The 12,566-nt window shown below is 43.1% G+C and overlaps 1 protein-coding gene across 11 annotated transcripts in view; it reads left to right on the top strand.

Annotated features, from left to right (window-relative positions):
• Positions 1 to 12,566, top strand: part of LOC146858220 (caspase-8-like) — a 218,830-nt gene that overhangs the window by 117,527 nt on the left and 88,737 nt on the right. For all 11 annotated transcript variants that reach the window (XM_085648996.1, XM_085649001.1, XM_085648997.1 and 8 more), the window contains 2 exons: positions 1,593 to 1,898; positions 2,214 to 2,316. In XM_085648996.1, coding sequence (XP_085505122.1) covers positions 1,606 to 1,898; positions 2,214 to 2,316 — 396 coding nt within the window. In that variant the 5' untranslated portion in view covers positions 1,593 to 1,605. The remainder of the gene's footprint in view (positions 1 to 1,592; positions 1,899 to 2,213; positions 2,317 to 12,566) is intronic.

Raw genomic sequence — 12,566 nt, 5'->3', positions numbered from 1 at the left:
TTGTTTTCAGTCCCTGCACTGTCAATGCCTGTATGCAAATTCTGATTCTGGAAAAATGTCCATAAAATTGGTTATCAAAAAATAAATGTGCCCTTTTGCCGGCAATGCTGATGACTTAAAAAATTGCAGGATTCTGCTGACAGAACGATGCACATTAGCAAAGGAACCCTCCCAAAGACTCTGGAAGTGACAGATTTCTGGTTTTGACAGCAGAAGATGAATGCTAACCGCTAGCAGTCCTAAACGTTTTTCTAAAATTGTACATCAGAAAACACACCTTCCTATAATGCTTCCAGTTAGATTGTAATTGACTATCAGTTTCACACCGTGCATTTTCTTGCTAAGGTGTAAAGCAAGATTCTTGACAATTTAGTCCATGATACATTGTGCCTCTTAGTGACTGCCGACTTCTAGTCTTGGCTTTTTGTACTTGCAACCAAGTGCAAACATTGGTTGCACTATTGTCATGGTTCCCAAAAAGAAAGGGATGAAGCTCTACATTGTAAAGATTTTTTTTTTAAAGTGATGGTGGGCTGGCTGGTGTGTTGGGGGTGGGTCGGCTGTGGCGCCTGGTGGATGGTCGACGAAGTTGTTGTTTAGAATGAATGTTGTTGTTAAGCTTGCTGTATTTCTGATACAGGGTACTTAAGATCAGTAGCACTGGGAGCACAGACATACATAGGCACCTGTGCTGTGACTTCAGGATGGTGTTGGAGTAATAAAACCCAGACTCCACCCAGGGCCGGCTTTAGCGCTGGTGGCACCTGGAGAAGCAATCTTTTTAGGCACCCTTCTCAGATTCCCTCACTACCAACCGGCAAAAGGGCCCCTTATCTCTCCATAGCCCCTCTTTCGCATACATTTCATTTGTTTTAAAGCTCTGGTAAATGCTGGCTTTACTAAATCACTCAGCTATCCACTTTAAATACAGATCTGTTCTTTGCACCAGGCATACTGCACTTCTTTATGGTGAGTCAAAACTGACCCTAGACAAACCTCTTATCTCTCCCCCTCAAGAAGGAACATTAATCACAAGAGTTATATTGACATTTTTATTGCTGCATGAAATCTGGACGCAGAAGGAACTCTGCGTCAGCTGCTTTTAAATCGTTTTTATTGCGAACCACAGCGCCCTCACCTGAGGTCAGTGCCCCCCACTCCAAGGTCAGCGCCCAGTGCAGCCGCACTGGCCTAACTGACCTAGAACCGGCCCCAACTCTACCTTCAAAGCAGCTAACCTGATAAGTAAATTGTAAAAAGTGTAATTTAAAAAACTGAAAATGTAGCCGCCTTTGGAATATCATTGATCAGAGAAAAATGTACATATCCGTTTTAGTGGTGGGGTTTTTTTTTTTCCCACCACTAACTTAAAATCGTGTGTCTACTTAAACACTAAACCTGTCAGTTTTACCTGATTTTCAGATGCTCTGAGATTTGTTTAGGATTTCAAGACCCAAAGGAAATTACAAACTAGCTTTCATTCTACACACGCGGGCGGAAGCAGCCGCTTTCCCCCCTAGATCAGAGAAAGTTATTTACTGGATGATTAATGGCTGTGAATCTTATTTTGTCTTTTTATTTTCTACTTTCAGATAGCCATTGGACATGAGTGATCTCTTTATGGCCATCAGCAACAAGCTGAGTGAATACAATCTGCAGTGTCTCAAGTTCCTGTGCATAGAATATGCCTCGACAAGTGAGCTTGAGAAGATCACTGAAGGATATGAACTTTTCCGGGTTCTGCGTCAGAATGGAAAGCTTGAAAATGAAGACAGCTGGCTCCTAAAGGAGCTGCTTTTCAGAATAAAACGAATGGACCTTTTGAGAAATCAAATGGGTGCCAAACAAGAGGAAATTGAGAAAGAACTCGAGGACAGGGCCCAGATAAGCCCCTACCGGTGAGCTTCAGTATGGCCTGGTGTGACCTCCTTTGAAAGCTCAGTTATCTATGTGTATGTATGATATACGTGTGAGTGTGTGCGCATATATATCCATATGTAAAGCCAACCCCATGTTGCGCACAGCCAGGCCCTGTGGTCAGCCCCTGGCAGCCAGCCACGCTGAGCATGGCCAAAGCCCACGCCCTTCATCCAACCCACGCATGTAACCAACCCCACACCGCCTTCAGTCAAAGATTGAAGATGGAGGACTCGTGAAAGCCTTCTGATGACTTTATGGAACGTTTTGGTTAACATTTTTATTTACCTTGCCAGGGTGTTTCTTTTTCAAATGGCGGAACAGCTGCCTCGTGACCAGGTAGACAAAATCAAGTTCCTGTTAAATGACAAGGTGTCCAGGCCCAAATTGCAGAATAAGGTAAGAACATCTACTTTAAAAGTTTCTGATGCGCTGGGGTTACTTTATATAGATATATCAATATGTTTATATTTTGTTTTACTCTTATGATGACTAATCAGATTGACGGGCATGATATATTCCGTTTCTAATTGCCACATTGTGGAGTCTTGAACATGTTTACCTGAGATGTAAATGTAGTGCATTTATATAGCGCTCCGCACCCCCCCGAAAGGGTCTCTCAGGCGCTGTGGAACCCTTCCTGGCCTTTCCCTGTGAAGTGCCCACTCCTGGGCACCCCCAAGGTGAAGCCAGGCATCTTAGCGCTTTTGGGGCCGTTGTGGAGATTAAGAAAGCTATTGCCCAGAGTTGCAGAGTGGGACCCATGATTAGAATAGGCACCGAGGCGAGAATTAACAGGTCTGAGGAAATTGAGCCCAAGACCCGCCGAGGCGGGAATTGAACCCTGGTCCCGGGCCAGACCTCTGCATCAGGGTCTGCCGCTCTAACCATTGAGCCACACTTCAGATGTAAGATATTTTATTATTGCTTAGCTTTATTCAAGTTCAACAATTACAGGGACTCAAGTCACGCTCTCTTGTCCTCATGTAAAGTACAATGACCAGTGTGATGTTACATCTGGATGAAGACATTGCACATATTTGGAATGTCTGCAGTTTGTTTGTCAAGGATGGGTAATACTGTCATGAAAAAATAAACTCTTTCCTGTTATCTAAATACACTTCTGTTCCAAATGTTCACAGTTTGGAGTGGAATGGCCCTGGATCAAATTTTTATTTGCTTCCCAAATGCACCTGTCAGAACTTTTACAATGCCGGGATACACAAAAAAACTTCGTACAAACCTTTACAGGCAATCGTGACTTGTTTCTCCATTTCATTGTTCTGTCAATGCAGGTCCATACTGCCTTTCAATGAAGTGTCATCATAGGGAATGGTTGGAATTGACGTGACACAACCAGAACAAAAGGCAAATACATGTTTAATGATTGTAACAATATACAGTCTAATGTCCTTTTAAAATATTAAAAGCCATTGTGCTTAAGTTATTTGCACCTTTCTGTTATCAGTCTATTTATCATTCTTCAACCAGATTTGTCAGATTATTTACCTATAATTATTACAATGTGCCCGTCTCTTCCTGGTCAGGTGAATAAGTGTATTGTAAATCACCCGATGGTCCTCTCGAGCTTCCACTGAGGAGTCCACTGCAGAAAAGTGTATGTTAAGATTAAAATCTCCTGGAATAATTAATTAATTGGCCTGAGAAGAGAAAGTATTAGATGTAAATGAAGTCTAGAAAACACTCTGAGAAATCACTGCAAGATCTTCACCACTCTACTCTACATTCGCCTCTTAAGAACCCCTCAACCATCGCCTGTCTCACCAGATGCACATAGTCAGGCATCTTGTATTTCAGCTCATAGCTATCGATTATCCTAGTCAAATTAACTTTTAATGCACTAGGAGTGCCCCTTGTAAACATGTCTTCTGGGTTACTACTAGTTGTAGAACCAGTTCTTCAATACTCGGATTTAAAGATGTTTTAGGTCATCATGACACAGGTATATCTTTAGTCTACACACATTCCTTTATAATCATGTACAGTACGAGGAAAAAAACTCAATAGGATTTCCTCCTTTTCCTCTAACTCAGTTGTCACTTTATTGGAAATTCTACTTAGCTCACTTTATGGAACTGTAGCCATAGATCAGCAACACATGAAATATCCTTCACTTGCATATGAACACCTTCTCAATTTGTCATGAGCATGGAGCAACATTTCAGTCCCCCTTACAGTTAAAATGTAAGCGATGAGATCTCTGCCCTCAATTCTTTCTGCAAAACTTTAAATAATGCCTTTCACTTCTGCGCACCTTGCAGAACATTTTGCCTGCCAAGGACACTTACATTTAGCTAAACGTTGCATACTATAACATTTTAAACTACCACTTTTAAAATGTAACCTCACATTTTCTTGCAGTTTCTGTCTTTGCTCATGAAGATAACTTGTTGAATTTGGGAATCGTTTGACTATAAATAGTACTTCATCAGACCCATTTTATTTGAAGTCCGAGCCTAGAGCACCACGCATGTGTTGCTCTTGGAGAAGGCCTCTTGGAATCACTTCAGACTTTCTGCAAACTCGTGCGTGTGGTGTTCGATTTTCCACACATTCAATTGGCCTTTCCATGTGGCTTTTAAAAATAAAAGCACGCAATTGGCCAAAGGCTGGTGCATGTTCCACCTTTTCTGAAAATGTTTACTCCCACAGCTTTTAGCTGTCAGGAGCAAGCAGAGGCGCACAGCGTGCCATCTGTTGTGGATCCTGTTTCATTTCAAGACCTTGCAGCTTTCCTTACAAGGTGCGTCCCCTCCACCCCGGCCAAGGGACAGACCCCACTGCCACAAAAGTGCGTGCTTCTTTTTCCAGCACTCGCATTTCACCTATGTCAGTACTTTCTTCCTGCACCGTTATCTTTGTATTAGTATGTTATTGTTAAGTCATTTGCTGTACTCTGTAGTTGGCCTCTTTAGTCACCTTTTTTTTTCGGTACCATCTTAAAAATCGACCGCACCTTTTAACATTAGCCTTTTTACATCACCGTGGTGCGTGGTTCCTTATACACCTCTGCGCAGCTGTGGGGTGTGTTACCTTTGACATCTCTGCATAGTGCACAGCTTTGGTGCGTGTTTCTTTTCCCCACATGCTTTTGGTGCTCACTCGATCCAGGGGCGTAACGCAGGCCCTTGCTGGGGGCCTAATATGAGCCAGCGTCTGCCGGTATGCACATGGGCACTTAATTATTAGCACTTGCTTTTTGTGCATGCTTGCTGGCACCAGCTGCTGAATAATGCCTCTGCGCAGCTGTGGTGCGTGCTACCTTTCCCCCATTGCACAGTACACAGCTTCAAAATGGACCGCACCTTTTAACATTCACGTTTTTTCATCACGGTTGTGCGTGCTTCCTTTTACATCTCTGCGCAGCTATGGTGTGTGCTACCTTTCCCCCCCATTGCACAGTACACAGCTGTGGTGAGTGCTTCCTTTCACCCCACTGCACAGTAGTGGTGCGTGCTTCCTTTCACAACACTGCACAGTGCAGATATGTGGCGTGTGCCTCCTTTCACCCCAGTGCACAGCTGTGGTGCGTGCTTCCTTTCACCCCACTGCACAGTGCACAGCTGTGGTTCATGTTTCCTTCACCCCTCTGCACGTGCCCCCTCCATCACACCCACGTGGTTCTCTTGTTTTCAGTTTAATAAACAAATTTCACACACAGATACCCAGGGTTCCGATGTTAGCATTTGTGAACTCACTGGACCTCGCAGCTTTTCTTACAAGGCGCGTCCCCTCCACCCTGGCCGAGGGACAGACCCCACTGCCATAAACTGGATTATAAGGCGCCCCGACAGAAGCACCAAGGCGCTGGACCTTGCAGCTTTCCTTACAAGGCGCGTCCTCTCCACCCTGGCTGAGGGACAAACTCCTCCGCCACTAGCTACTGTGATAGTATGATAATATTATAAATTATTATTATTCCTTGCAACTTTGGCATTGACATTATTGCCCTTTATTATACTATTTGTTAGTTTTTAAATCATCAGCAGCATTTGTGCCCCTGTGCTGCCCAGACAGGAAGCACACCAGTACCGCCACTGTAACAGGAAGCAAACTCACCACCCCTCCCTCACTTCCAACAGACGGCTCTACAGTAACCAGTCTGTGTATTGTTTCTTATCGCCGCAATCTATCTCCATTAACTGGCTCCTCACTGCCCCCTTCACTCCTCCCCTCTCTCCCTCCCACTGTCTCCTCTCCGAGATTGGTGCAACAGACGTAAGTGTTTAGGCTCTGTTAATCTGCAGGAAAGTTAATACCCTTAACAGGCCTATGCTGCCACAGTTATTTTATTTTTCAGCTACACTGATTATTTTGATATGCCAACACCATCTAAACATCCAACAAGGTGCCTCCTATACAAAATAAAGGACACGGAGCATTAAAATATGTTTTGGTTTGGGGAATATTGTTAAATAAAGAGCTTTCCATGGGAGGCCTGCACACGGGGACAGTTCAGAAAGCCAGCACATTTTACTCTGCAGGAGGCCTACAGATCAGCCGCTGCATACCAGGCATCCCTTGTATTACAGCTCCTTTGAGTGTGGTTGTGTGTGTAGTAGTCCAGTAGTTGGGGCTCGCTCGTTCCAGGGGCGTAACGCAGGCCCCTGTTGGGGGCTTAATTTCAGCCGGTGTCTGCAGGTGCGCACATGGGCACTTACTTATTAGTACTTGCTCTTTGTGCGTGCTCACTGGCACCGGCTGCTAAATAATGCTTATATAATGTTTTTTCGGTTAGATATAAGGTGACAAATAGTTATAATACTTTGTTAATTATAACTTATACATTTTTAACATGCTGCACAACATTCACAATGCTCATAACACGTATTTAAAACGTTAGCTCTGTCTAAAAAGTTATGACGCCTCAAAGGCGAGACCTATTGGCTATGCCAATGTTTATTTACTAAGGTCCTTTCCATATTCAAATATGTGTTCTTAACCTTTAACCAATTGTGGGTACTTCTAGGTAAGGTTCACCTATTAAGAAGCTGTTCTGCTGTAATTTGTGCATTTAAATGTTGAATGTGAAAGCATAAGCATGTAAAGCTGTAACAAACTCAGCTGTTGCTCTCTCTCTTTGCTCTCTAAACCCAAGGTGATGGTTTAGTGTGATCGTAGTGACCGTAGGTGTATAGGAAAGATTCACTGATTTTCTTTTTGACCTCCAGTTGCTGGCAGGTATTGTGCCCAACGTAGAACACGTTTTAAAAAAAATATTAAACTCTAGACTCATGCAGAGAACACACAGTCCTCATTTATTAACTATTCTTTCCTGCTGTGACAACCACATCAAATTTATATTTTTTTGGTTAAGCCAAGTAGTTATAACGTTTTACATGGCGTAGGCATGTTATAATTGTCATGTTTCATGAATATTTATGGCAAACGAGAAAATCAATTAACACATGCAGGCAGATGCAGACTCTCATCCAAAATTTTGAAGGCGTGAGCTCCCAATGCATTTAACCACACCAGAATTGGTACTTGATATTGTGCTGGTCCCCTTGACTAAATGGTACATAATGAAAGGACCGACTACATGCACAAACTGAAAAGATGGATGATAGCATAAAAGTACTACAAAACAGGAGTGAGAATGAGAGACTTTCCATACACAAATGCAGTTTGAGGGCCCCATACATCCACCTAAATTACAGCAGGGGTGTGGAATTTAGTAAAATATCTACTTGTCCATGAGCCAGGTTGCTTCATAAAACGATTTGTCCTGTAACAAAATCTACTTGTCCCTTTGGTACCATGTAGTGCGGTGACAAATTATGGCAGCTATCTCATTATATAAGAGCAGTGATAATTACCTCTGATTAGGCCAGAGCTCATACCATAGCAGGGTTTGAATACTAGTAATTCCCTTGTTTTGCCACCTTTCCACAGATCTACACAATGGGGCTGGCGGTAGCAGTAAGCAATAGTTCCCCACGGTTGGTTTTAGTCTGTGCAAATCTACTAACCTGCATGCTTTGTGGGTTCTTAGTCTGTGCAAATCTACTAACCTGCATGCTTTATGGGTTCTTATCAGCTTGTCTCTAATATTTTCCAATTTAGAGAAAGGTTGGAAATTTACTCCTGACGAGCACGGAGATAAAAAAAATTCCAGGATTGTGGAAGAAAGTGGTGTTGGGAAAGTGAACTTGATTCAGCGCTACAGATTGTCGCACAAGGAAATCTACACATGATTATTTGCCAGTGCTAAAATGACGTTCACAAATATTTCCTAGAAGTAGAGTTTCCTGGCCTACTTCTCTAAATTCTTGTGAATTCACGAAAGCCGTATATCTGCACTGCTGCAAGTACATATCCAATGGGTGCACTTTTGTGCCTTTCTTTAAGAATTGGGCCCCTGTTTAGGTCTGGCATTTTGTGTTTATTACAATTCACCTCTCTCTCTATCTACCAGTTGGCTTGACTGTGAGTGGCAGTATTCTGCTCTTTCACAAGGGGCATATTGGCACACGAAGTAGTTTTGTTCAGTGACAGAAACTACTGTGGCAATGTTTGTTTTTTTTAGTCCAAAAATATTGTTGGTTTTGCCAATGTTTGCTGTAATGATGAGGGTCCAGCAGCTCCCACAACAATAACGTTTTAAAAGACTCATGTCGAAACAAGGCATAACCAAAATGCACTGCGACCTGCGAGGTAGCGATTCTGATAGGTGGTGCTGGAATTTTGTTTGACTTCCTGAATATTTTAGCGACCGGCGCCATGCTTTGGTGGGTGGTTGGGGTGGGGGGTCTCTGTTGGGGTGTTTTGGAAGTGGGAGGGGATGGACGAATTGACCTGTATCCCGGGTTCCTTGTGGGGGGATGGCTGAGAATCATTAATGTGCTTCTGAGATCCCTGGTGGAACACTTTCGCTGGCAGTCACCCTTGGGAGATTGTTCAGTTTGTTATTGTAACCATTGTACTGCTTACTGACTTCCCAACTTGATCATCACGATGCCCACAGGGTTGAATGTAGGTTTTCTGAAACTCAATAAAAGTCTGTTTAAAAAAAAAAAAAAGGCCTGACCAAAAGGCTGCCCACCAAAATTATATCTATTGGCTATGCCAGTAATTGTATATTTTCATGTTCCATCATGAATATGCTTGGGAAATACTAGCATGCATCAACACATTTTGCTAAATGATGCTTCAAAGAAATGGTACCTAAACTTTTACAGTAGCTTAGCAAAATGTTTTTTTCCTAGTTGCATTTTTTTAATGACTATTTTATTTTGAAAGCAAAGAATCATCAATCTTGCTTTCGCATATATTTGCATCTAATCAGAGAGCATCTTGGAAACATTATACGAAGTCTTATATTGTTAAACTCTGCAAACGTGTGTACACATTTGTATACTGAAACCAATGTCAGTAGTGCCGTCTGAACTTACCACATTTCCTCAGAGTTCTCACCCTAATAATAAAGGCATTGTATTAATGAGCCCTAAATACAAGTTCGAACAGCATTAACATATGGGCACAACTATTCCTTTAACCGCAGACAATTGCCTTCCCTGATCCATAACGTGGTACTGTAATATGGCAGCCACAGGGTTTGTGCTGCAGGGGGTTGGACCTACTTGTCCCAAAGACAAAATAAACATGAAAACTTTTAGTCCTTGACCCCAAACAATATGTCCTGGCTGTCGGGCTATAGGAATTCCACACCCCTGATTAGAAGTAGCTGATATTGTCTGCACACCGTAAAAATAATACTGTGCTTTTACAATACACACTCAAAGTAATGAGTGAGAAATAATGGCAGCAAATTTGTCAGCCAGTTGTCTGTGGTCACATTGCATGTGGAGTTACCTAGAGTGCCAGGCACAAACCTAGACAGGCAGCTTGGAGCTCACCAGCGTAGGACTTTAGAGGCAACTCATGTACACATCAGACAAATGAAAGATTATCTATGGCAGTAAATGTCCTTTTTATTGATTCACGTCTCTGTCAAGAAGTGCACAAATCAATGCCAGTCAACACTATATGCTTCCACTATAACACAAAAATGAGTGGCAACCAAAGTTACAAAATAATAATAGCCAAATCCTTTGCTGAAATATGAGGAGAAAAACAAGACAAGTTGGTTTTTGCTTTAATTTTTATTTATTTATTCTTTGCTTCTTCAGACACACAAACAAATGCAGCCAACGCATTTCGCCCAAACTTAGGCTTCTTAAGGGCTGAAAACATGACAAAAATACATATAAATAGTTTATCTACAACATGTATGAAATATATAAAAAAAAAGGCACATGACATCAACCAGTGCCCTACCTAATACTGATATCCATATGAATAGAAGACAAAAGCCTAGAGATTTTAGATTTAAACAATAAATCCCCTGTGAGGAGGACGACGACGCAGCCAGGCGGAAGGTGGGCGAAACGGACTACGACTATCAGGAAATGCCGGAAACAGCTCGCGGTCTAGTTGCGCTCGGAACGCGCACCGTCAGCACACTTCAGCCAATAGAATATAAGGAGGGCGGTACCTGGAAGGCGTTGTTCCAGGACAGCGCGGAGGAAGAGCGGAACCAGGGAGAGAGAACAACGGAGCCACGGACGACCAACGGAGACGTCAGCGACGACACTCAGAGAAGAGCGGGACCTGTGACGACCAGTGAAGCAGACGGGGGAACCCCGGAAGCCGTGCCCTCAAGGGAGGAAGCGTACACTGCGCACAAGCCCGGCGGCCCGAGAGAGGGAGAGGACGCCCCGGGTCCAGCTGCCACGGCCCGGTTCCCGGGTCGTGGCCACAGGCAAGTGCCCCTTAAAGGGTCTTTTTGGTGGGGTACCTGGGGTGTTTGTAAATAGTAAAGCGCAACACAGTCACACTCGGAGGAGAATCGGAACCCCTCACCCCTCTCACACTACCGTCCCTTCCTGATCCCTACTTTTCCTTTTCCCCTCCCACGACGTTTGGTGGCGGTGGCACAGACAAATAGTAGAAGTGAGGAGAACCTAACCAGAGCGTTTCTTTCTTTCCCTTGGGGCTGCCCGGGTTTTGGAGTTTCCCCTACGAAGAGAGAGAAGAACCAGAGAAGAGGGCAAGAAGGTCATTGCAACCATCAGAGAAGAGAAGGAGCGATAGCAGAACTACACTGGCTCAGCCCTGAACCTGTGGTGCTAACTTGTGGCTGCCCATGTTTGCTCATTCAGTTCATTTTTAGTTTAAAAACGGAGGAAATCCTGTACCCTGTGGCTTGTTACTATTAAAACAGGACCTTACAATACCTCATATGCTGCCTGGTCTCCATATATAACTCGTGTCAGGCCATCGGCATTCCTACATCCCCATTAACAATTTTTTGCATAAAGAAAAAATATAGAGAAAGAAAAATGGGAGAATATACATAACAATTATACTTATAATAACGTAACATAATAAAAAACCACTTAAAATAAATAACAGTTGAAACCCAACCAAAAGCAGCAAACATCACTACACGATTTGGATTTCCCTGTTTTGCCTTTCATCACATGTTTTAACTGTAAGAGGGAAATTCAGCAACAAACATGAAAGGAAAAGTGACTAAGACGGGCATAAAAATTAACAAGCCCTACAGAAAAAAAGGAAGAAAGAGGGAGACGAGAAGAAATTAAAGAGAGTGAAGAACAGAAACACACATATCCCAAATCTCATATTTGAATGGTGCACCTGAAAAGTTAACCAAAAAAAGAGTGCCTAGAGCATGCATGTGAACTTCTGACATACGGTGTCAGAAGGAAAAATTGCCTAGCTTTCGTAACGGAAAGTTTCAATTCTATTAAGGAGGCGAGGATTAGGTTTTTCTTTCCTTGTTTATTTCAACAGCAGCCATCATAAAATAAACAAAAACAACACCAAAGACTACATAACCCATGGGTCTTCAGAAAAGCAACAACTTCTAGAACACAGAGTCTCCAGCAAATCGGGGGTCTACTGGCTTCATAACTGATGAGTCCTGCAGCGTTTCCTCTTTCTTCCTGCGACAAACTTGACTGTGGAAGATCTTTACTTCTGTTTCGACGTCTCCGAACCTATGGATAAAGAAATGGGTTGTAACTTTCTGCTTGCAGGAAAACTATCTCATACACCTTAAAACAGAGCTTTAAATCAGGAAAACACTTTACTTACATCATTACGTATGTCTCCTAACCCGGGTGGGTTTAGAATTATTCTAAGGGAGGGCTAATCCTTGCCTCTGTGTCCTTAATAGAATTGAAACTTTCCGTTACGAAAGCTAGGAAATTGTTCATTCTGTGTCTGGACACGAGGCGAGGATTAGGCTAGTTTAAAGTTTATCCACCACAAAGGCCGCAGTGGAGGAGACCGGTTTAAAGTAAAACCTCTTAAAAGTGGAATCTGACGACCAGTCAGCGCATTCAGGACGTCCTCTTAGTGGGCCCCTAGCGCAAACGCTTTCAAGGCTATCATGCCTCTGTCAGAGTGCGCACCGAATACTTTTGTGTCGATGCCGGCCTCGAGCATCACCCAGCGAACCCATCTTGCAATGGTTGGGGAAGAGTTGCTCAAAAAGTGTTTCCTTCGAGCAATGAGCAATTGACGCTCTCCATGCGGACGCGACTCTTCCGTCATGCTTTTGTAAGCCTTGATACATCTTACCACACAGAGCTTAGAAA

This window comes from Triturus cristatus, chromosome 3_2, assembly GCF_964204655.1.
Source record: "Triturus cristatus chromosome 3_2, aTriCri1.1, whole genome shotgun sequence".
Lineage (NCBI taxonomy): Eukaryota > Metazoa > Chordata > Amphibia > Caudata > Salamandridae > Triturus > Triturus cristatus.
This window is presented reverse-complemented; position numbering and strand designations above follow the sequence as displayed.